This window comes from Tyto alba, unplaced genomic scaffold (genome assembly GCF_018691265.1).
Source record: "Tyto alba isolate M040663 unplaced genomic scaffold, T.alba_DEE_v4.0 Super-Scaffold_21, whole genome shotgun sequence".
NCBI lineage: Eukaryota > Metazoa > Chordata > Aves > Strigiformes > Tytonidae > Tyto > Tyto alba.
The window spans coordinates 18,630,644-18,657,553 of record NW_024881295.1 but is presented as its reverse complement, the minus strand read 5'-3'; the positions used below and the strand labels follow the sequence as shown (position 1 = coordinate 18,657,553).

The window sequence follows — 26,910 nt, the reverse complement described above, 5'->3', positions numbered from 1 at the left end:
GCATGAGATATACTCAGCACAGCTCCTGTTGATCACAAGGAACAGAGATTCCTTTCCATTACAGTTACTTCATAATGACACAATTCAATTACAGCCATAAACAACAGCAACAAACACTTTGGGAGAGAGAACTGGAACAGAAATAAACAATATCAAAAACATAGTAGCCATATGTGAGCACAACCTTCTACTGCATTTCATCACTTTCGCCAACCGAAAGCTTTCTGAACAACTTCTAACCTATTGGATTCTATAATTGCAAAAAATTGAACAAACTACCAAGAACATTCAGCAAGCAACATTCATGCTCATCACTTATATTGTCCTCTGTCAGAATCTTTTTTTCTACAGTTACAAAGCAATAAAATACCCTGGAAGTAGGGAAAAAAACCCCAAACCAAACCAACCCCCCCAAATAAAAATCCAAAGCAAGCAAACAAACAAAAAACAACATACACACACAGAAGGGGGGGAAACACAAAGAAACAAATAAAAAACCCAAACCAAACCAAACAAACAAGAAACCTAACCCCCCACAGAAGTAATCTCCAGAGTCCTGCCCAGACCAAAATATCCATCCAGCTGAACTGGAGACTATGGAATTTCTGCAACTTTCAGCTGAGCATATAACCATCCTGCTAACTTCAAAGCCTGAAGAGGTATTTCTAACATGGCCTCTGTATTCATAACATACTTAAGTGTCACTATCTTTGAGTTAAGAGACATGATGAAGTTAACACTGAGCCACCTGGACACACAAATTCATGACAGGACACACTCAACAGATCTGCTGTGGTTCTTGAACCATTAGATAATTTGTGGCTGGGTGAAGCCACGAAAGCTTCTCACCTTGCAAAGAAATAGGAACACTCGGGATGCTCTGAGGCTGCCTTGCTCCCAACCCACACACTAGCTGCACAAATACCAGACCTTCCACTTATGCTACCATTCAGCTTGCCAAAATTCAGAAAATTCAGTCCGAAGTCTGTTTCACTGACCTAATTCCAAGAAGTGGCAAAGACTATTTAAATGCTCCGTGTAACTGAAGCGGCTTCATAGCCTGCATCTGGTTGCAGTCAAGCCCTACAAGACTGTCCAGAGGTGGCACTGTACAGGTGACAGTCCTTTCCACAAGGTGTTTCAGCTGACAAAGCCAAGAACAGTGGCAGCTGTCACCTCAGAGCTTCTTCAGGTGTAGGAAGCCCCAGCTAACCTGATGGAACACGTCTCAAAGGCTACTTCGCCTATCAATCACACTGATTGTGCCAGGGGACATTTAGATTGGATATTAAGAAAAATTTATTCACTGAAAGGGTTATCAAGCACTGGAACAGGCTGCCTCAGAGAAGTCACCATCCCTGGAAGTATTTAAAAGACCTGTAGACATGGAATTTAGGGACATGGTTTAGTGGTGGATTTGGCAGTGTTAGATTAATAGCTGGACTCGATGATGATCTTAAGGGCCTTTTCCAACTTAAATGATTCAATGATGATCCAGAACAACTAAAAAAAGCTCAAAACAAAATAAAGGGTTTTGAGCAGGCAAAAAACGTTGAGAGAAATCAGTGGCTAAAACAACTACATCTCTGACATGGCCCACAGCACTAACTTTATTACAAAACTCATGGGTGCATCTATGGGAATAAATGTCTCCACTACCTGACACTAATCAGATTTATTTGCAGCTCTCAAGGGACATTCCTTGCTACTGACCTACTACTAATATCTAAACTGGTCCTTAAATCTTACAGAAACAAACGTGGCATGGAAGCATGCTGTAAATCCTATGATCAACAACACCTGGGCTGGACGGCGCATATAGAGAGGTCAGCAGCATCCTTCTGTATTCAACTTTGCTGTTCCCCTGAAGGGAAAAAAAAAAAAAAACAACCAACCAACCAACCAAAAACCACAAACACCACACCAAACAAACAAAATGTGCACTTTGCCTGTCAGGTTTTTCCTGTGACAAGTTTGAACACTAGACAAAAAAAAAAAAAAAAAAAAAAAAGAAGAAAAAAGGATGAAAACACAGTTCATTCTCACGAAGAAAAAGGTTTCGATTACAGCATCCAAAACCCCGTTACCAGATGCAGGCATAAACCTTGATAAAGTATACATATGTGAAATGAGAAACTGATAGGTAGTACTTCTGTCTGGAAGGACAGGAGATAAGACACTGAATAATGAGCTTTCCTGTTACCTACGTTTTGACAGTTAGATTAATACAGTTATTTCCCAGTTATATATTTAGCAAACTGAGACACATCCAATAAACCCAGAGGTATCGAACAAGAGGGAAGCAGTGAAGCAAGGGTTACATAGTACAAGCTAAAATCCTTGGGTTAACCCAAACTAGCGCAAAACTGAGCACACAAGGAGGAAGCCCTGCAGTGCCCATCCAGGGGAGATATCTGCAGTAGCTGATGGAACAGCTGATCGATAGGGGATTCGCATCTATAATTATAGCGCTGACAGGCTAATCTCACATATATTGTCTTGAATAAACTTCTGCCTTAAGTAGCTTGCAGCCCAATCTGTCTTGAAGTTGAAACACTGTCTTTGAATACTTAAAACTTTAAGTAATGTAGGTGAAGAAATAAAACAATGACAGGACTTTCTTGCACAAAAATCCTTCCCGAGTTGCTCTTTCATTTCAGTTAGTTTATGGATGAGGAGATGGATATTTAGTTATCCCTTCTTCTGCTACGCACTTCAGGGGCTCATGGCAATGGAATATACCTGAAGTTACTCCTAGACTGTTGCTTTCTTAAACTGATCATTTCCACTGCAGTATTAATGTGTTTCCAGTCTGTTTGTTGAAGATGGAGCCCTTTCTCTTACTGTTGTGTTCTTATGTTTTCTCTCTCAGTTAATTTGCCTGAAATGCATAAACTTATACTAGCTGCAGCTCTGATGACTTGGTTTTCCTCTCACTTAGAAGATGAAACTTAAATTTCCTTTTCATCCTTAAGATCTTTTCAGAACTGGTATTTCCAGTGTATACTCTAACTGTGACATTCTTTCAAATTAAAGGCTTTAGTGTACATTGCATGACTTTCCATATTATAAACAAAGCTAATAAATCTGATTTTATTAGGAGAAACAGTCACAGCACATGCATCATATTGGATGGATAACTCCCAGCATAACTGGAGTTTTCAGTAAACACAGCAAATGACATATTAATAAAGCAGATGATAGACTTGGCACTTAGAGGGCTTTTTTTTTTTTTAAGTCACCTCTTTCCTATCCCACATTCTTACTGTATTGGCAATCCTTCCCTCAACAGCATATAAAAGTCAGACTAAGGAAAGTCAAAATGCCTTGAAAAGGACTGTTCAATGACATGGGCAGGCTTCCACCTGGCTTTCCACTGATCCCTCAGCCAACAAGGTTAATTAGTTACTAACACTATAACGGAAAACCATCTTGTAACGCAGAATAAAAATTCAGCCATTACTTAGGGAGTGTTTTATTTTTATTTCTTAAGCAACTGACCTCTGCACCATTCTCCATAACCAAAATACCAGACATCCTCACACTCATAATGAATGCAACCCTGAAACATCACTAAAGACAAAATGTCAATCCAATTTTAGTTCCTGAGGCTCTGCAGTGATGGCTTCTGACAAGGTAATCCAGGCATGGTATGTTTTTAAGGCGTCAGATCTGAGCTGACAGCCCTGGGGTAATACTAGCTCTGCTGCTCCACGCATCCCTGGGTAGGAGACAAGCATCCCTTGGGTCCTTCTAGTCATACGTTACTCAGGGCTTTCCTTGCCTTTACCCTTCCCAGAGCTGCCAATATTTCTTGTTTGAACTGTCTGCAAATCTGCACTTAGCTTGTGCCTGGGTTTGAACCCCACCCTGCAAGTTTACCAATCCTCAGGACTTCTCTCTTGTCGCAAGGACACCTCAAGCCCTTCTGCTGTTTCAGCTATTACTCCCCACAGTAGTCTCAGTCTTGACACTCTGTCCTTCTCTTTGTAGAAGTGTCTGTGATAGAACTCAAGAAAGAATAATTTTGATTAAAAAAGGCAGGAGAGATGAAAATCAGCTTTGTGCTCACTCATGTCTGCTTCAGCCCAGTACTGGGATTCTGATGATAATCTGTTTGCTTCTCTTTCGATTACAAGATTCACTTTTACCCTTCAAGGCCATGGTAATGAAAATGTTTCCTCTTTCTTTTAAGCATTTGGAAAACAGGACCAAAATTTGAAATAGAGGTTGAGCTATGGAACTTGCTTGTTCAACTTAAAAACATTTTTAACTGGTCACAGATTGTTCAGTTTAGATGGTATGAGACATGCAACAATCTGTGTGCACATATACAGCGAAAACCAAACTTCAGCCACAGAGAATAAGGTATACTCCAAAATGCCACTGAAGTCACTGAAAACACCGATTTCACCTAAATCTGGAGCACGTCATATTTCACCATTACTTGCATACATCCTGACCCAGAGATCGTGGAAGCGAGCAGGAGCCCCTTGACTGACTTCAGAGGATCTTGACTTGGACCTCAGTGTTACCCTCTCGCTTGCAAAGGTCCTCACTTGCTGGTCCCAGACAGCAGATAAGCATGAAATGGAGAGTTATGGATATCAGATGACAGATTTTAATAAAAAATAAATCTATTCAAAATATACTGAAAATTGATCTCTCTAGTGGAATTTATTATGTTTAAATAATAACCACCTGCAAAATACATATTCACTTACAGTCACAGTCTCCTGTAATCTCCAGCTTCCCTTGAAAAAATAATTTCCATCTGTTTAAACAATGTCTGAGATAGAAGACTGGCTTCATTACGTCTTTTCAGCATGAGAACAGTCATGTACATAAGGAAAAAAGAATGTCAAAAGTCATGTTTGCATTTTAAACCTAAAATAACTGCCAAACCACTAAGGATAGAAAGGCAGGCTTTACCTCAGTCGTGTCATCTGAAGATGTCCTCAGAGGTACAGCCAGTGAGGGGGTGGGAGGGTGAGCGGTGGGTTACTCAAGTCTGGCCTACCATTCCCATAGTTTTCAAGGAGAAAAAGAGGAAGGCAGGCATGAATTTTATTTACTTGAAATTTCCTTACTTGACCATCTCAAACTTACTTGAAGGCATGGGATAGCATTGTTATTGGCTGTCGCAAAAGATAAATCATTCCACACTCAATATAAATCCACACAAGTCTACCATACACCTTCATTTAGGAGGAATGACTTCCCATTTATTATTTGCCATTGCAGCTTCATATCAAGCACTGTTTCTGCTTAGAGGGAATTAAGGGCATACATTGAGCTTGCTAATAAAACAATTAATTGCCAAGAATGATGGCTATGAACTTGACCACAGAGCAGAGAAGAGGAAAACATGAAAGATTAACATTTTAAAAATTTGTAATTGCAGGAAGAACATCTCTTCATGTTTAACTGAGGATACCAGATCTGAAGTAGCAATGGAACCTCTTAATGAAATTGAAATAAAAACAGACCTCCTCCAACCACATGGTAAAGTGCAGTAATTATAATATAGCTGTCAGAGAAACAAGTAGTTGCATCTCACTAATGAGCCTTATACAGATACTTAAACAGGTTATATTTCCTCATTCTACCTCAACCATGAATTATGTGAATATACCTTCCCATCTTTCCCCAGGACTCAAATACTAGTTTAAGAAACCTGGATGTATCATCAACAGTCTCCAACAACATGTCAAGGCATTGATTTCAACATAACTTGCTTCTTGCATACGCTTGTCAAAATCTATTATAAATAAAAGTCAAGAAGATACAAATAACAGGAGATTTTGTTTATGAGATTCATCCTCCATTTACTTTAGTAGACACAGGATCAGTCCCTATTTCAAGGGATCTCTTGTATTATTATATTGAACCTCTTACAAACATAGTAGCAAAAAAAAAAAAGCTGAGCAACTTTTTTAAAATGCTTTGCAGCACCATCTAGAAGAATGCAAGCATTCATAGTGCATGCTCCCAAGACGTATTAGAATGGTAAGCCCGGATCTCCAGAAGCCTTCTGTTTCTTCTTATCTTCCAACATGTTACTACTTTTTCTGATGAAAATTAATAGATCAATGTTATATTTCCTACATACCTTCTATTCTGCACTATTTCAACAGGAGAAGTAGTGGAAAGTCTGCTAGATGGTAGACTACTCACCTATAGATTCCCTGGCCCTGTCAACTTGTAGGGCCAGTCACTAAGGTACAATTTCCCTAAATTTATATCAAAGAACCCCCCACAGAATTGAGCACTGCGGGGTCCTCGAGAACAGGGAAAGATGAGGTAGCAACAGATTTGGAGAACAGGTTCTCACATCCACAGAGCACCAGTCTGCTCTGCACCCCTGATTAGACAAGGTTGTGAATGCCTTAAAGAGCAGTTAAATACACCTCCTCCTCCCTTTCAACTACCAACTCTTGCTTCCCCACATAAGAGCCTTCTCTTGAAGACCTTAAAATACAATTATTTTTTTTTCTTCCTTTCATAAAGTTATCCATTCACCTTAGTGCAGCCTAAGAAGACGTGGCTAAACAGAAACAAGACTGCATAAATAACAGAAGGAGCAGATAATGTGGTATGTTCTCTTTGACATGGTACTTGCTGCATTTAAGAACATCTATAAGAGTGCAGGTTGAAAGCAAGGGTAAATCTGCAAAAGCCAATAACTTTACCCTCCACACTCACCTTATGAATTCTGAACTAATGTTACATTCTTTTAAGCCTTGTGCAAATTCCCTTTTTCTTCTGTGATAGAAGTGAGGACAACAGAAGGGAGAATAAGATATTGGCATGTTCCAGAAAATATTATCTTCAGTTCTCCAAATAGATGTTTATCCAGCTGCTGAACACAGCACTATACCATCTGCACCAGCAAACACCAATTTAATCCATATTCAACGTCTAACCAATGAAGCAGACCAAGACCACAGCAGTGTAACTTCTTGGTTAAAGCATGCAGAGAGCTGTAATATCCACAGTCATCAGAGAACTGAAGAGTAGAAACAGTCCCACTACAGCTGTCACTGAAACACAATATATTGGGCATTGTCATTGCTGGAGTGTACCTCAAGAAAGAGTTTCATTTTATATCCACATACATGTGGCAAGCTCACATCCTGGTGAATTAATTTGCTGTTTAAAAAGGTGTTATGGCACTCCTTCATCTGAACCTTTCCACATAAAATTCATTTACAAACCCATCTGAACCAAATTTGTCTTAGATATGCTGCATATGGTCATTTCATTTGTAGCAATGAACAGTTTGTCTATACCCAAGACAGCACAAATGGAAAAATATTTCATCTACGGAAGTTGTATGCTTGCCAAAAGTATAATGCTTGCCTTTACTAAAAGGAACCATTTATTCATTCTATTCCTTACACTTCATCTGCCCCAATTCTTTATTTCAAAGCACAATGGAAAATAAGCCAAGTATTTATTCTCTACCTACTACCTACAGTTACAAGAAGTTAAATGAAAGTTCAATAATGTTAAAAATTGCCCTCAATTAAATATTAGCTTACAGACGTTGATGCAGGTTGTATCTTCGGATTAACTGTATCATCGTATACTGGCTGCAGCCGGGATGGAGTTAATTTTCTTCACAGCAGCTGTACGGTGCTGGGTTTTGGGTCCTCAGCTAAACCAGCACTGATAACTCGCCAGCGTTCTGGCAGTCGCTGAGCAGCGGTTGCAGTGCCAAGGCCTCCTGTTTCCCACTCTGCCCCTCCCGCAGCGAGGGGAGTGGGCAAGAGACTAGGAGGGGGCATAGCTGCCCCCAGCTGCCCCCGGGGATACCTCAGGCCACACAACGTCAGGCTCCGTGATGAAATGGGAGGACAGTCTGCCCAAGATAGCCATTGCTGATCATCGGTCTGCTGGTGGGAGGTGGCGAGCAATCGCCTTTGCATCGCTTGTCTGTTTTCTTCTTCCTTATCCGGGTTTGGTAAATCAGCATTTCTTTCCGATTTGTTTTTTTGGTTTGGTTTTTGTGGCAGGGTACAAAAGGCCATGGAAACAACTATCGATATTGTGAACTGGGTTGCACTATGAAAGAAACGCAAAGGGCAGTCAAATGTAAGTGTTTCTTACCAACTCCTTCAAAAATAGAGCCATGACCTAGGAAGTCAGCAAACATCCATTTTAGGAAGCAAAATCTGCAATTTAAATTAGAGGAGGCAACAGCTCATTGACACACAGACTGAGCAGAGCTGCTGCAGTTCAGCAGTCACAGCACAAGCTCTGCTAGACACACACCATGCTAAATGCAATGAGAAATTGCCTTCGTACAAGTCTATCAAATAATTTTCAAATCACAACACCTTGAGACAAACTGAGCTCCCAGCTATTTCTAGTATTCATCAAGCCGAAGCCTCCTAAGTGAATGAGATTGAAAATTCAGTTTCCTTCCCAGCTCTGCCGCTGATCTGATCTAGACATAAATTGAAATCCATCAGACCATGACCAATTAGCAGACCAAGTGTGCACTGCCACAGCCCCACGGCTGGGCTCCACCTCCAGCACTGCCCCACCTCCTCACGCAGGTGTGCCACTGCCTCCAGGTGTTAAGTTATAGCTAGCAGTAGCCCAGCTGTAAGTTCCCCACAGCACTGTGTAAGTCCCATTGATTTAAAGCCAGAAGTATCAATAAATTAACATGCTGCTCTTTATTGACAGGGAATTTGAAAAAAAAAAAAAAAAAATTGTTTTCACTACAACAGAAAAATTTTAGTAAATAACTCTAGTATTTACTAAACTAACACTTACCCTCCCTTCCCCTCCCCCCCCAAAAAAAAATTAATCAACTAAAGATCACCAAACTAACTCATACCTTCACCTGTTATTTTATAAAAACATATAATTATGTTATATCCTGCTTATGGGAAGCTCATGCTTTTACCAACATAAAGGTAAAAGCAAAGGCCAGCAGAGTCCAGGTATCTCTTCTCTACCTGCTTGTTCACCTTCAGTTCACCTTGTTTATTCAGTTCCTGTCTTGAAGAGATTACTATGTATTTTATACAGTTCTATAGTCTTGCATAGAGCCTCCAGGCTCTAATGCAAAAGAAACACATCAGCAATAATAAAATGACAAGTTATATCAGATTCTGAACACGTCTTTATCTGAGCCGTTTTTAAACCTCTTCTGTACAGCACTTAAACCTTTTATTTATTTTATACATATGGTGCGTGTATGTATGGGTGTATCTACATAAACATATACATGTATATATATATACACCTTACTCATGTTTTACACGTATATATAATCTATAATTTTATAAGTATTGTATATTAATAAGTTATAAAATTTACATATATGCATATACTTCATATATACTTAATAGCACATAATGGTGACTGGTCACCTGCTTCCTCTTGACCGTTAAATCCATTTCTCTGTAAAGAAGCAATCCTTTTCCCAAAGGAAAGCCACTGGCGGTACCCCAAGTAGAAAGAGACGGGGAAGTCCCCAAGAGGAGGAGAGAGACCAGGATGTTCCCAGCAGCGGCAGCGCCTCGGGACACGGGTGGCGGGGGGAGGCCTGGAGCCCACGGTGCTGGGAATTCCACCCGGGCACCGCCACCGGATCCGGGAGCCTCCGCTCACGCGCTTCCCGGCGGAGGGGGACGGGGCAGCCAGGAAGCCCACAGAGCACGTTCCAAAAATGGAACGGCAGGAAAGAGTCCAAAATGGACCATTCCAGAAGGTAAATTTTGCCTTGTAAACTTTCCCGCCAGCCTTATTATCTCCCCTGCCAACTTGCTGCTTCATAAACCAGAACTGAGGCACTAAAATGATGCATTTGTGGACTTCGTGGTGTTGCATAAGCTTATAACTCAGTAGACTTTATGACTGCAAGTCATTTATATCGATTTATTTACTTCATTAGCAAGGGGAAGATGTAATTCCACATTGATGGAGAATTGAATTGGAGAAGGAATAGCTGATTAGACATTTTAAAATCACATTTTAAAGTTTTCTAATGACATACTCAAAATTAAATACTAAGAGCATAGACAACCTAAGTCTATAGTTAGAAACTTAAATCACTGATCTTATTTGTAGAAGAAGAATTTATGCAGCTGCTTTTACAATCACCTTGCATCCCTACTTGATAAAGCTTTACAAGATCTGCTAACATAACGGTGAAAACTCTTTAATTGCATAAAAAAATTTTTACTCCTGGGCTTTGAAGGAACTGCGTTAATGGAGACCAACAGTTTCCTAGAAACACAGCTGAATACTCAATCAGGGAAGTCCCTTTCTACCAGCCACTGCACACACTGCAGTAAACATTGTGCCTTTGAAATTCAAATCATTTTGTCATTTTCCTTTGTAGCCTCACCAGCAGCACACTGGCATAATAGTCATTAAAGCAATAATTTGGCAAGTATGAAACAACATCATCTTTAAGTGAGAAACTAATTTTCCCACAGTAAAAGATGTAAATATTTAATTTTAATGTACAAAAATTAATAAGAGAAATGGGGAAAAGAACCAAGTTTATGAGTAATAATACTCACCACCTTTCCGTTGGGCATCTCAAAGTACTACAAAGAGATAAATAAGCATTATTTTCCTGATTTGGGGAAAGTTGAGAGCAAATTGCTCGAGGCCAGAGTGAGCCAGACATAACTAAGGAGCAAAGCTGAGGCTCTTTAGTCCCAGCCCAGTACCCTGCTATTGCACCACACCTTATCATGCAGATCATTACAGGAATGACAGTGAAGAAATCCACTCTCCTGCTGACCTCCCCAGCATCACCCTTTCTTCGGTGGCTTCCTACAGACCACTTCCAACCTACCTTCCGCTTTTGGATAACTCTGCCACCTGGCAAGGCCTGCAAGGACTGCCTTGAGCATCGCAGCCAGCACCAAGCCCAGGACAGACCGCGGTGCTAGGGCATCCCGACGGCTGCAGCCTCTGGGAAGATAACTGGGCAACCGCGCCGGGAGGGACAGCACCACGGGAGGAGGCACAAGGGAGCATCTCCTGAGAGACTGAAGTTCTCAGTAGGGCTGAGTCAGCTCTGTTGCTACCTCGTGAAGAATCAGGAATGGGCATAACCAAGCATGATGTCAGCACTCCGAGAAAATAATCTGTCATATCAACCTAATGGAACCTGAATCTTTAATGTGATATTGATTCCGCTAATGTTCCTCCATGCTGTCATCTGGAAGCAAACTACACTCGGGGTCATGCAGTACAACAGCCAATATCATTACAAAGGGGGTTTTGTTCTGTTGTGGTTTTTTTTCAAGCAAGAAAAGGTGTTTAGAGTTCTGCATTCAAAGGTAGTCACTAACACTATTAGCACTAGGAGAAAACGGGTCATGCATAGTTCCAGTCATTGCGTCTCACATCACGTAAGGAGAAGACACCTCAATATAGCTGACACGTCCTAAGCAAGCAGGCAAGGCCGGCAGAGCTGTGGGAGTTACAGAACAAGGTGCTGCCGCACTAAAATCAACATTTCAGGGTTGAGTGCTCATTTCAAAGACTCATGTGGTCAGAGGTTCTGTTCTTTTTGTCCATCTCTTCTCACTATGCGAGTCAAATACGATTCCCCTCACTGTCCCCAAATGGCTAACAGTCAGTTCACTGTATTTAAGTGTCAGGATTGTGCCTGCTTTAAGCCATCTGCTGAACACTCACCAGTTCCCACTGATTTCAGGAGAGCTGTATTATTTCTGTTACCAAGCTACAGACACAGGAGACTCAGAACTGACTGGGGTGATGAAGGAAATTCCGGTGGAAAAAGGCTTTGCTACTAATCTCCTTCACCAAACCCCAAACATTTTCCTGCTCTTTTCTTCTTCCCCATCCGCTGTAGGACAGGGAAAAACTCTAGTCCCATTCCTTCCCTCACTCAAATCGCAGCCAGCTCTCATCTGCCATCTCACATCTTGTATCATCATGATTAATAGGATCATGTATCCAATAACGAAAAGAGAAGTAACAAGCTTCTTTTTTTGCCCTTTTTTTTTTTTTTTCCCCCCCTGGGTACAACTCTACCAGGTGTCTAAAGTAGTGTCTTTTCTCCAGGTTTTGAAGATTGCAACATTTATGGTTATTCATCATCTTTGCCTTTAATGCTATAACTGCAGGCAGATGAGCTCATTTAGCAGAAAACACGGTAAATAATCTCATACACCTGAGTATGATGTTCCCCTCTTCCCCAACGCTCGATACATGCTATCCCTCTCATTGACTTCCTCTGCAAACAGCAGGGACCTCTCCAGGTTCAGAAAGCTAACTCAATGAGAAAAACTGTAACAATGCACCTTTGGTCCATCTACCCCTTTTTTCCAAATCCAGAGCTGGCCTCTTAGCAGTATCCCACTTGAAGCAGTTGCTCCACATCTGAAGTGCTGAGAAAATCTTCAGCCTGAAGACAGCTGCAAAAACTCCTGTCAGTAAATAAATTATGAAATGGCTTTCAAAAAAAAAAAAAAAAAAAGTTATAACTCTCATTAGAATATATGAGATGAGTCATAATCCTGAAAAATTACACCCCTATCTCTCAGATGCACAAAGCTGGGAACTTTATAGAGAAACTATACAACTTTCCTTCAGATAAACCCTCCTGCCAAATCTGTATATTTTCTCAAATAGTAACCTGTCTTGTTCTCTGGCTCAGAATGCTCTATTTTTGGACCATGATCCACTATAAATAAGGATTGCTTGTTTTGTTTGTGTTTTATCCAGCTGCAAACAGGTAAAAGCCAGGGGAGGGAGAGGGAGAAGTAATCATTATTTGTCAGTAAAGAGACCTCTGCCAGATGACCAAAACGAAGAACGTGGTGGATTGAATACACTTCACCTCTGAGGGAAGTTAACTGTGCAAATGTGGTTGTTCTAAGCATTATACATATATAAAAAACTATGCCATTCATAAGCTGTCCTATTTGTTTCAGAAATATTAATGAAGAAAAATAATTTTTAAGATTTAATAGTCAAGTGCAGTCAAGCTTTAGCATGTATTCATATACAGGACATGGATTTTGTATTATCACAGGAAAGTTTTTTTGAGGGGCTTTTTTTTTTTTTTTTTAAAAGATGGCAAATGCTCTCAAGCAAAGAAAGCCTTGTGGACATCAGAGCTTCATCGATCCCAGGAATTTCTATTGTAAAAGTAATAATATTGATACACCCCACCTTAGCAAACAGATTAAAAAAAAAAAAAACAAAAAAAACCAACTATTTTGCTGTTTAAACACTATCCAAATAGCTATATTATTACTGAACTGAAGGTACTATAGGGAAGATTCATATAAAAAAGTTTACTCTCCAATAATAAGACCTGCAACCTTATGTATGATAGCCACAGATTTTTTTTGTGATGTTTAGAAAAACCCTCTAATTTTATTGAATCATTTTACTTATTGCTTTATATGCAATTATTTTTCTCAGGAAAAGACTACATCTAAAGCACGCAGTAAAATTTGCAAAATGCCATCTCTGCTTCCAAGTACTTAAAATCTGAGGTGATCTTAAAATGGTTTAGTGCTTTGGTTTGCATTTTTTTTTTTTTCATGCCTGTGTAGGAGATAATACCAGGGAATCCTCAGATGCACTCTACTTCTTGATTTTAGTTAGGTCAGTCAGATTTGTTCCTGTTTTGTATTATAAAACTCAAGTGTGTCAAAGAGTCTGTTCCTTTTTCACTGAAGTGAGCATAGGAAAAGAAGAATAATTGAAATATTTTGTATAAAACTTTGTCTGGGTCATGACAGAGCCAGGACACCTACAGGGATATGAATTCACTCATAAAACAAGCACATTTATTCAAGAAGATTCTCTAAACGGTTTCTACCCTTCACAGTTTATGAAGCTGAGTCACAGTGCTGCTATGGAAAAAGAAGTTTAAATGTAATTTAATAAAATAAAATCCATTTAGTGCAGTATCAGTCTTTACTCTTGCTCTTCAATTCCTCAGAGCTTTCATTGTTTCCAACCTTCCTGGCACCTTTCAAGATTACATTACATAGAAAAATAAACAAGCCCCTCCCATCCTCTCCATGAACAGTAATGACGCTACAGAAGCTAAGCAAGCAGGAAGAAAACTTACTTCTCTAAAGCCCAGAGAATACAGTCCTGGGGGCAAGGATTTCAGTGCTAATGCCCTGCATTACCTGGACAGTTTCTCTAGCTGCTTCAGCTTCTAACAGGCATGCAGAGTCCTACTCCAGACAGCAGCATCCCCTCAAATTATTTTATCACAGTCATAGTTTTAGCTATGAGCTTCACCAAACTGTGACCATGCACAGTACTGATGCAGATTTTCATCCAGCATGTGAAAGAGCTTAGCAGGGATTGGGTAGCCACACAGTCCTTAGATATTTTTTTCTCCTTTTACATGCAACCACAAGACTTAATAATAAAAAAAAATTTTTAAAAAAATCACAAATTGAAGACGAAACAAAAAGCAAAACATGAAAACATTTCTAGTAGCTTCATAGAACAGCTGAAAAGGAACAAAAGAGCTTGCATAGGCAGAAACGTAAGGACCATAATTCAGTCAAGGTGTATTTGAGGCACAAGTAATGGGTTTCAGGGCACCTTGCAACACTAAAGGAACCCATCAGTTTATGGAGAAGGAAGAGTCTCCTTCACATTCCAGCTCAACAATGTAAATAGCTTTACAGACCTTTGTCATAGATGGAGTTGATAAAAAGAAATGGAATTAGCCATGCTAGCTCAGTTAAATATAGACAAAGGCAGACTAGGAGAATTAGTGAAAACCTGCTACAAAGCTAATTACACGTTAAGCATTAGCTAACAATAATATTAATGTTATTAATGACTTTAAACTTGAACAATTAATATTTTGTTCTGTAGTTCTTCATTATTAGATACCACCTTTAAGTAAAAGTTGTCAGCATTTTTTACAATATTTTAGAAAGTTTTGGGTTTTGAAGAAATACATACTATTTTGAATTCTTTTCCTTTAAAAAACAGTATTATAGTGATTATCCATTTTGCACATACATTCCCTGTACAGGCCAGTTTCCAGTACCCTAAACCATTAGGGACTGCAAACACCAACTCCCACATGCAATATGAAGACAGAAGGGGAAATCAGAGGCACTGATACAGGTCAGAAAAGGAAGAAGAAGATCCACCAACAGGAACAGACTTTTACCACACATTTGAGGGAAGACAATATGCTTTTCAAGGCTGTAGTGGAAAACACTTCGCTATAAAACACACATCTTCATAGATCACCGTTCCTAATTAGCTTCTGTCAATATTTGCATTATTTAAAGCAGCTTCTAGCACTGCTAAGCATGTGTTAACTCAGCTCAGGATTCCTTTAACCTCTACAAGTTTCAGCAAATCACACAACTTTTCTTTAAGCTAACCAGTGAACTTCCATCATCCACCACTCATCCTCAGATAAGCCTGTTTCTCAGTCACTTCACTCCTTCAGCCAAGAGGGCGATGCACAGTTTGCACCCCCCATCCCACCTGCAGCTGCTAGGAAAGCTGAGGAGCTGAGACCTTACCCTGGGCTGTGGGGAAACATCGACCTAGTGAATGGCCTGTCTCTGCCTATATTTCCTGGAACAAGCCTTATTCTTCTGTTCTGTTCTGAAAACACCCAAAATGGAAATCCATGTAAAGAGTCCAGTTCTTTAAACAGTTGCTTGGTCACATTCTCAATGAAAGAATGTGATATATTTCTAAAGAAGCCTTCCTAAGGCTTCTGAGCCCTGTGGCAATACAGGCACAACAAAGTATCTGCAGCCTAACCTACAAATTATTTTTAAGAATTCCTACTGTAAAACTCCCTGCAAAACCTCTCCTCATTAATTATAATTTGGTTAACAACATTTTAACTTAAAGGTATTACTTCCTAATGCAATCTAATCTATTAGCTAGCAGGATCACAGAGGTTTATGAAACTCTACCTGTGATTTTATACCAGTTTCCAAAAAGCAAAGCAATTTTGATTGAATAAATGCAACTTTTTGTGCAACGATTAGGTGCGCATGCCTTCCATGATCGGGCCAAGGTGCACAGCTTGACAGTAAGCCAAGCACATCCAAGTCTGCTTCCATAAACAGCCTTCCCTGGTCCTCCTCCTGACCACCCATTCCCACTTCCACATTCCTGTCAGCACTAGGACGCACACAGCTGTGCTGACTGCCAGATCAGGGATCCAGAGAAGCCAACCCATTACACAACTCCAAACAAACCCCAAACAAAACAGCATTTCACTCACCAAGGATCTTGTCTGCTCCTTGGTGAGCTTATTCTAGGTCAACAGGAGTAATCTAGAGTCCTACCTGCTCTACCTAGACCTCTCACCTGCTTCTTTCAAGGCAGCAGCTCTAAAAGCAGCCTAGAAATATAAGTGATGAAGAGAGGATTTGTTTGTAAATGCTATTTAAAAAAAACAACAAAAAGTCTACAGAATATTTGTGTAATTTACAGGTATTTGTCCATACATAAACTCGTTTTGTATTTTCAGTGAGGTACGAAAGACTGTACAAGCCAGGCAAAAGCCCACCTATGCTCTCCAACAGCCAGCAATAGCAGAACCCTAGGGAAGCTGCTCGTAAGGAGGCAGAGCATGCACCAAGACATCCTCAGAATACACACGTTAGATTGCACACCTAGGACTTCCTAAGCCAGAAATACCATCTTCATACTTAACAGCCTTGAACAGATATTTCTGAAACCTGTTCTGTCATTTTGTAAAACAATGCAGAGTGCGACGTGACAAGCTCCACAGCCTAACTACATTGTGCAGAAAAGGAGTTCTTTCATATGCTTTGCACCAGTAGTCTACCACTTATGCTTGATGCTGCCAGCTTTCTGAAGAGATGCTGAATTTACGCATGCTGTAGTTACCACCACAGGGCAGCTTTTCTACTGTGACATTTTGAAAAGTGCTCTGCGTGTTCAGGAACCAGATGCTGCCTGTCCCCTTGCAAATCCCTTCACTATCTGGCCCATGAAGCTGCCACTGACAGTGTCTAAAGCTTAGATTCAGTATCCCATCCCAACATGACAGGTACTCAATTTGATGTACATGTTGTACCTCATCCCTCTCTGTTGTCTCCCATCTTACTCTGTAGCACTGTTGGCATAACCACAGTGATGGCAATAATACAGTCCTACTGCCATATTTTTCTTTTCTAGCCTAAAGTCAGTAGGATTTTATGCTACTTATGGCAGGCCACTGATCTGACTTGACTTTAAGCTTTAGCACACAGCACAGTTTCTCTGTCAGCTCAGCCTACCCTGTCTTTCTCTGTACTTTGATACTTCATTATCCTAGCATTTGTGACCATCCTGCCACATTTAAAATGCATATTATGTCAACATTCTCTCAAAGACAAGCATTTAGTTCTGCATTTTACTACTTCGGTTTCTGGTATTATTGCAGAAATATGTATACTATGTTTTGGTTTTATTTTCCTCTGTGCATGTTTAAGTAACACTCCATTTGGTTCTACTCTTCTCTTCGATGTCCTACCTATTACTGCTAAGGGATGAAAGAGGACTTAGCACAGCAGAGGAGTTACTGTTTAACTTTTGTTTCCAGAACCTCTGGATTCACTGTGCCAAGGGTACAGGCAAGAGAACGTGACCACTGGGTCCTGTCCTACCCTCCCTAGGAACCTGTCCAAACACCTTGTGATGCCCCCATCATCCCCTCAACACCCAACAAACAAGTCACCAGGTAGTCCTTCCTTGAATAACAGAAACTGGCTTTAATATATTCTTATTAATTTAATATTTCCTATTTCAAAAGGCCTGGGAAGGTATTTTCAGTGCAGTGGGACATGCTACAAGGAGAAGGATTCGTTGTTACACTCGTTTCCCTCACCACCATGTCACTGCCCTCCTATTAGACTGAGACTGCTACTTTAGAGATAGGACTGCCATCCTTAGGCCCTGACACTCTCCCCAGGGAGCTTCTCTGCCTCATTTCCCCTTCCCTCAGCAACATCAGCACTGCTGAGCCAGAAGTGAGCCTGCCCTGTAAGAGCAGTGTCAGTGAGCCCCTCCATTTCCCTGCTTTCCTTTAGTTCAGCCACCCTCAGCTCTGAAAGCCCTGGCTCTTCTCAGAGGTAAAGATAAGCAATGTTTTGGAAATTCAGAGCAGGAAATTGAGAACCTTTTTCTCCCATGGTAGCCTTCTGCCTGCATTTTATTTAGAGGGGATCATTGTTAGTTTAGTCCGCATCTACATGATCCTTTTAGCTGCATTTTTCATGTTTCATTGACAATGCTGGGGAACAAGAACTTACCAGTCTCTGGCTATGCAACGTATCTGGAACCAACTGGCTTCTAGCTGGCTTATGTCTCCGAGATGCAGAATCACCCGAACCTCATACGCTGGGAAGGAGAATACTGAAGACAGCTGAACTGACATCATCTCCACAGGTTACCTAGGTTTGCTTAGTAAAACAACCCTGCTAGAGGCAGGTATCACCTTACCGCAGCTGGAAGACTACGATGCAGATACATAGCTCGTCTGGCTTGGGACCATGGAAAGGTCCATTGCCACCATGTTTGTTCCCTTGAGCAATATTCTGACTCAAAATTTGAACAAGATTCTCATCCCTTAACACAAAGCTCCTTTTTCCACCCTCCACCTTCCTCCTCTCCCTCTCCTGCACCAAGACACACAGCTTTACTGACAGTGTTTTACCCAGATGAGTATGCTCAGGGAAGATTTCTCACTCTTACCATGAAACCAGAAAGCAAAAACATGGAAGAGGTTAAATATCCCTACTTTTGCCTGGCAGCTGATACTCCTAAATCCCCAATGACACCCTACACTAGATCTTTCACAAAAATTCCAGGGTATTCCACCACTGTGAACAACATAAAACCACCCTAAAAAAAAATACAGCAACACATCTTCCACAAGGTATTCAGAGTAGCGATGTACAGAAAAAGCTGAGCAGCCAGGAGAGAAGCCACAGCCCCTTGACTAGCATCAGCATGGGAGCTGGACTTCATTTCATCACCACTGCGCTTCCTTCTCCGCAACTCCTGCACCCTGATGGTGCTGTCATTAAGGAAGGATTTCAGCTCTGTATACATCATTTTGGGGTGCAGGGGGGAAGCCGATATATAAAGACTAGAAAGTTAATATAAAGGAAGCTTTGAAAACAGCTCTTACTGATATTACCAAAGACCTAAATTATTTATACCACTGAGCGCAGGAAAAGGTGCTGACACAGGTAGTTGCTTAGATGATAACCTTTCCAGTCTCCACTAGCTACACCCAACTTCTGCTTTTAGAAATATGCAAGTGGTCTTACTCTTTGATAGATGTTACAAGAAGTGATTACTGATCTACTTTACATCTAAATTGCTTAGAATGAATTTTTTTTTTTTTTTTAATTCCTCCAAGACTCTTATCTGCCTAACAGCAGTTTGCCAGTTGTTAGAGTTCTTTCCTTCATCTCTGATATTCAGTAATATCCCTCCAGGTATTAGCAGACGCATACTGAAGTTTGCTTATTGATGTATCCCAGACCTCTGATGCAATAAGGCATTTATCACTGCCATACAGACAGTCACAAATACATTTAACATGATATGTTAAACACAAAAGCTATAAAAGGATTGAACCACGTATTTCAAGGGACTTCTGCTCAACCTACTAAAACTGATCTGCACCTGTGAAACAACCACACTACAGTTGCACCTACATTTTTCCACATATGAAGAAGCTGTAGGCACAGAACCAGAATTTTTATTTGTTTATGTGTGTGTATATATATATATTATTTTAAAAAAACAACAGAACTAAATGGATCAAAGTGTCTTTGGTAAGGTGCTTCCAATGTTGACCTAAACCCATTTTTTCTGAAGTCTGTTTTTTTTCCAGATTGCTGTGATACAGCTTAGAAAGCCTAGGAACAGTCTTTCTGGCAAATTTCCAATTTCATAAGTTTCACTTACTTGTGGCAGAGGTGTAAACCACAGGAGTTTAAAGATCTCTCTTCTTGTCATCTCTAGAGAAAACAGAAAATGGACTACAAGTTGCCCATGATTTATCACATACTTGTAAGCAAGACTGTTTTTTGCTGGATCCTAAAATTTCATTTTAAAAAGTCTCTATTCAGACCAATCCTGGGGTTCCCCACTTAACCACATGTCTAAGTATAATGTAGATTATCTGCTTCATTGACAGACATCATAAAAAGTGCAACAGAAGTCAAAATAAACTCTATTGAAAACTTCCTATGTATATTGTCACAATTTTCTGATTAAATTAATGCACGTTAATAAATTTACATGTTCTTCAAAAAAAATAAGTTATGTGGGTGTTCAGACAATGTTGTCAACAAATTCAATGCCACATAAAAACAGTCTACAGAGTACAGCAAAGCTCCTTGTTTTGTCAGAAATACTGCCAGATGCTACAAATATTTTCCTTGTTTGCAGGTAGCACATCCCCCAGCACTCCTACAGAAGCAAGACTGGAAGCTAAGAGACAATAGTTAAATTAAACACGAGACAACAGTTCACAGTCAGTAGCTTGCTTGAAGTTAAAACTTTGGCCTCAGACTTGACTAATGGCTTAGGTCTTGAAAAGCTTGTTTGCTTTTCATCAGTTTTTCATTTGCTCTAGTAAGAGCTATCACATTTCCTTCCTAGCCTCACTTATGTTACTGTAACTGTGATGGCCTTCTTTGAAAACCTACTGAAAGTTATAAACTCTTTTCTGCAGCTTCCAAATCCAATAATAATCCTGTGGTTATGATACAGAGAGGGCATACCTGGCTAATCCCAGAAGCATATGCATTACTTTTTATGGGAATTTTTTTTTTTAAAGGTGGCTTATGAATTTTAGTTTCATAGTAGCAATTTCTTTCCAACACTTCCTGAAAATTAGAGGAATTTTATGAAGTTTCACTCAGCTTATTACAATTCTTAAAGAAATAATTGAATACATGCACAAACAGACCACATCACTTGCTGGAAATTAACATAAATACACCAAACAAGCATTTGGGTTTACCACATAAAGTTGCATCGAATGAAAACTACCAAAAATTAAGTAGTTTGGACCAAGCATTTCACTATGGACACAGAATTACCCAATAGTAGTCAAATTCAAAACAACATCTGCAAGACAACAGGGATGATGAAGTAGAGAAAATTTTATAAGCCAAATAAACCTTTTAATTGTAACACAGACAGTAGTTCATTTGGAATAGTCAATGCACAGCTAAAGGTATATTAGGTGTGCCAAGTTACAATATAAAGCTTTATTTATTGTTTTCAAATATTCATTGCCCTTAGAATGCCCTAAAGGTCACTCTGCAATAATTCAAACGTACATCTTGGATGGATTAGTCACACCAGTATCCTTCAGATTTAACATATAATTAGATTCTTCCCTCTTAGTTCCCTATAATGTTTTTTATCTTTTAGTTTAAAATACCAGCATATATTAAACCTTAAAATCCACACTCTCAACCATTGCAGATATTCAGATTTAGCCAGCAAGCCAAATCCCAACATGCCACCATCCCCAAGGCTTCTGCCTCTTTTTTTTTTTTTTTTTCCCACGGGCAGGTATTACATATTTTAGTTCAGCAAAGCACTCTATTACTCAAGATCATACAGAACAGCCTATCCAAAAAAAACGTTTTAATATTTTGTTTTACAGCCACAACAACAACAAAAATCAATCACGAGTTGCAAAGACATATTATATGAACAATAATGGAAGAAGGAGACATAAATTCTAGTTTTTAAAAGGCTCGGCATCTCAGGGCATTTGGAAGGGGTGGCAGAGGTAGAGCTCAGGAATTTTTATTAATTGCTGCTAGCTGTACCACTATGACACAAAGAAGCTATCACTGTGTGTTAGATGTTATTTAGAAATACAGAACTACAAGGCATCCCATGTTTCATTATAAGTTATCAAAAGATACAGGCAGATAGGGAGAATAAAGTAACAAGACTTCATCCAAGAAAGACCGTCCAGAAGGATATTTAAATCTTCATATTTAGACCAAAGATGTTGTTTTCTGACCACTTATGCCCACAATTCTCCTTACTGCATATAGCAGCACCTGATTTCAAACGCTGATTCCTGTCTAAAGCAACCATGGCAGCACCAAAGAGCAAACTGCTGTCTTGCGGGAGCTGATGTTTAACTATGGGTAGAACAAAATTAGAGTGGAAACCTTGGAAATACTTTGATGTGGCAATTCAGGGAGATTGCTAAAACATGTTTCCAAAAGGCAAATGTTTCACTGACAGCTAGTGTTCTGAAAGATGTGTTTTCTAAAATTAATTCACTGACTGGGCCATATCATCCCTTCTCTGTCCTTTCAGTGAGGTGTGTGGGCTAAGAGCACAGAGGCACTAAAGAGGTAAGCAATCAAAAAACCCCTCTCCAGCCAGCAAGCATTACAAGAGACCCTCAGAGGCTTTAAAACATGAGTTTGGCTGGAGGTGATTCAGCAGTGGCTGCAGAGTGTATTTCGGCACCTCAGAGCGACCGCCAAGGAGCAGAATTGTTAAGGAGCAGACTGAACTGAAGAGGGCTGCAGGAGCAGCTCTGCAATTCAAACCACACTTCAGCATCTCCTCCCCAGCACCAGGCTCGTCTCATGCCCTGCGCACCCAGGGAAACCCCAGTTCAGGATTAGATCACACAATTAAAAAAAAACTGAAAGTTTCCACACAATTCGGGAGCCACACTGTCTGTGGGATTTTGAGGGTTGGTGTTTTCTGTAACTGTTCTCTTCATTTGCAGGCGTTTGCTATTACCAGCTGGCAGAAGGTTCACACTGCAGCCCTAGTACAGAACTTGGAGGCAGAGAACTAAGCACTTAAAGGCCTTCCTTGCACATCCTCTTGCACCAAAGGTAGCAATTCTCGTAAACAACTCAGTGTAATTTTAAATCTTCTCGGTTAGATAAGACTGGGCTCAAATTTTCATCTTGGACTTCTGATATTAAGATTTAGTTTTCTTTTTCAAAAATCCTTATCACAAAGTTCCTGCAGTAGCCAGGCATTACCTCCAAACAACTCTGATTTTCACCTCTAGATCAGGCTGGGAGATACGCGTATAATAATAACTTTGGGCACAAATAACTATTATCTATCCTCCAGATCAGATATGCAATAACACATGTTAGAGGGTGACTAGGATTCAAAATACCTAGTATGAGAGGCTTTTGCAGAGAATATAAATTAGTAGTGATGATGAACCATTAATAACTCCCATTAATTTCCACTATTGTTGAAAAGTCTCCTAAAATACCACACAGTGAAGAATTCCTTATTATAATGGATGATCTTGGAAAACTATCCAGCCAAAGCTACTGAACAGAAAACCCCAACTAATGCAGATGCTTCCTCTCTACCCTCCCCTTCCCATTCAATCTTCCCAAACTCACCAATCTCCAGAAAACCCATTATCAAAGCAGTTCAAGATGCTCACTGATCATTTTGTCTCCTTGTGTGTCTGTCTCATTAGGACTTGGCACATTGGTCTCTTGGACTCTTATTTGGTAACGAGAAGCAAGCTTCTACCACCCACCCCGCAGAAATACTCCTTTACAGGTTTTTTTTACACCAAGATAAAAAAACAGAAAGCAAAAAACCTCTGCCTCTTCGGGTGAATTTCTTGCCAAACATACCGGTGCAGAGACCCAGGCTACGAAGCAGCACAAAGCCTTTGCCCACAGCCACCCTCCTCCGGGCTCGCAGGGGCTGTTCCCAGCCCTCATCTCTCCTCCTGGGATCCGGCAGTCAGCCGATGCCAACGGAGACTCCATCCTGCCTCTGTTAAGGCAGGCAAATTCGTTGCAACTGCAGCAACTGCTTTGGAATATACTGGAATTTTACTGTCATCCTTTGTGACCAAATAATAGCTCAACTATTTCTGGTCAGACTTGTAAAGTGTTGACAGGTCAAATGGGGGCCGACCTTTAAATAAGTGACCCCTTAAGATGTCTACAAGTACCAACTCTGTTGCTGCAAAGAAGTATTTGGCCAATTTGGTTTCCTGACTATACCTTCATGGCTTAGGCTTAAGAAGCAGAGTAGCATTTTGTCACTAAAACCAAGTTAAAGACTGAATTTTAAAATAATAAATAAAAAACCCCACACGCTAATTTAGACCCTAAACACTAACTACTGGTCCATAATTTTAAACAGATTCTTTTCCAACCTGTAGATCGTAAATCAAATGCTAGTATCTACTACATAAGAACTATTTTCACGTTCCATAGTGTTTTTTATTCCTGCTTATGTTGATAAAGACACTTGAAATAGTGAAGAGAAAAAACATGTATTTTGAGACACATGCACCAAAACCTCATTTATTATTTCCCAAAATAACAGATATGAAGTGAATTTTGCACACGGATTTACATAAGGAGTTGTTATAAGCTTCAGAAGTCCTCTGCTTCCTCACTGCATTTGCCTCATTGGTATTCTAGCAATGCTGCATTGTCTGAAGACGGAAATACTAACACTTCAATAGAATAGCAGATAATAATATTGACATTTCAGTGAGGTAAACAAATTTCAACTGGACAATGGTGTTTGCATACATTAATCATCCTCCTTTAAACAGTTCACTCACCAGATTGTTCCTAAATATCTTAACTAACTGGATACATGAATACTCTTCGTCAATGCTAGAAACAAAGGAGGTTATCACTGAATTCTCCTCCCTTCCATAAATCCAGTCTGTAAAAGAAACGCGAGGCTGCACTTCATGGAACAAGCTGTTGCTATGAGACAGAAGCTGCCTTATTTCTGCATGCAATCCTGTAACCACTCTCAACTGGCATAACGGGAATGGAGTAACTGCGCTATTCCAGACTAGAGACTTGGAACTGGTTTGCACCCTTATGGAGCCAGCCTTTTGTCTGGCAGAAATAAGCAAAACCTTGCTGAAGCTGCAGGAAGTGAGGAGTCACCTCTCAGGGCTCCAGCGCCGGCAGGAAGCCACCACCACTTTGGTTAATCCTTAAATGCTTGCTGGGGGTAGGGCTCCATTCCAGAAACGTCCAAGCAAGAGAGCTGGAAGTGGCTGGAATCAAACAGGAACCGTTTTCAGGAAATCAGCTGTTTGGATGAGGAGCAAAGAGATCCAGGCAGGGCTAGGTAATGATCCAGGAAATACAGAAATAGAAAACCCACAGACAGGGGAGGCTGCCATGATTGCTTTACCTTCCTCCATTTCTGTAGCCCCACGCAGATACACAAAACCATTAGGTCAGACATCAGCACAACGGTCTGCAGCTTCATTAAGAGCTGTAAGCAGGTCTGTTCCCATCTCCCATGAATTCAGGCTTTCCTTCTGATTTATCCCCCCAGTACCATTTACACAGCCACAGACAGAAATGGGTACACTTCCACAGAGGAGATGGAGCAAGCGTGGAGCTCACCCAGGCAGGCTGGGCTCCTCCTGCTGAAGTGGGAGTGAGCAACAGTCTTAGGGAGCAAGAAACAGTCCCGGGGAGCAAATGAAAAAGTGGATAGGAGCCTGCAGCTGTGCCCCTCCAGTCCACCTCTTTACCACTACCAGCACTGCCTTGGCTGTTCAGAGAGCCATGTCTTAACCCAGCTCAGAAAACACCTTCCTGAGAAGCGTCTGTGAAAACAGATCTTTCTGCAGACTCTCCCTGAAAGCACAGCCATGCAAACTGTATATCTGACTTCCTGGTGGAGGGAACAACCTTTCAGAGGAGCACTGGGGAAGCAGGAGCTCTGAGCTGAGAGGTGTCACCAGCAGAAGAGCAACGCAGGTCCCGAGAGTCTGGCAAATATCACACCGTGCCCAGGTAGGGATTTGAGGCAAGCACTGTGAGGTGTGCACCAACGCTGCCAGGGTGAAAAGCCACCTCCTCCCCAACACACAAGCACGATCAGAGCTATTACGGTCTACCCCAGGCAAACACGAAGCTGGGCAGAACCAGAGAGTTCACCCAGCTCCTGCGCTGGAAGCACAGCGAACCATTCATCTGAAAGGGAGATCAAATCCCTCTGCCCTCAGCCAGGGGCAGGACTGCTGAGGGTGTCATGTTCCACCCTTCAGGAGAGGGATTTCTGCAGGCAGAGCAATTATCACCCCACTGGTTAACTAAAACCGCACAGTCTGATCGAAGAGAAATTGTCCTGTTCACCTTAGCTGGAAAAATAAAGCATCCACACTTTCAAAGGTGCTCAGTGTAGAATAAACTATAATAGGAAATAGGATTTAACTGGTGGGGGTTATAGTTCTGAATACTGTCTTCATTTCTTTCATATCTTGTTGGAAGGAGAAGCTATATGTCAAAGAACAGCTGTTACAGATTCTGCCTTTTCCACAACAAATCTGAATCACTCAGACTCCCGTTATACCCCATTAAGCCAGTGTCTGGCTGGAGATGTACACATTACAAGCCATTTCCTCTGCACAGATGCATGAGGACTTCCAGCATAGGAATGGTACAGTATCACCAAAAAAGAAAATTAACATCTTTATGATCTGCCTTGATTAAGGAAAAAACTATAAAGTAGTTAAAGCATTCATCCCTTAGTTCTGTTATTTTCCATTTGACTCGATTCACACCACCATTCAAAACAAAGTCACTGCCCAGCTTCACAGAGCAGAGTCTTTTCTAATATTGACCGAGACACCCACCCGAATGGTGATGAACAACAGCACACAGTCCTCATGGGCTAAAAAAGTTAGTTTTGTCCGAAGCCTGAAGGAGGAAGGTCTGGAGCTATGTACTAACTTGCTAATAGAGATCCCGCCACCACCACCACACCTATGCATGATCCCTTTGGCGATTCATCATTGCACAGTAGGAAAGTCTCCACTTGCTCTGCAGTCTCTTTTTAATAATTTATAGTATACACTTCTTCACGCAGTTGCTTTAATACTCC

At 40.7% G+C, this 26,910-nt stretch overlaps 1 protein-coding gene across 6 annotated transcripts in view; it reads right to left on the bottom strand.

Moving 5' to 3' along the window:
• BICD1 (BICD cargo adaptor 1) overlaps positions 1-26,910 on the bottom strand; it is a 176,859-nt gene that overhangs the window by 118,941 nt on the left and 31,008 nt on the right. The window contains exon 1 of one of the 6 annotated variants that reach the window (XM_032986168.2): positions 23,664-23,794. The exons of the other annotated variants lie outside the window; for them this stretch is intronic. Coding sequence (XP_032842059.2) covers positions 23,664-23,753 — 90 coding nt within the window. The 5' untranslated portion in view covers positions 23,754-23,794. Of the gene's footprint in view, positions 1-23,663; positions 23,795-26,910 lie in introns of those variants that run through there. 6 annotated transcript variants of the gene reach the window in all.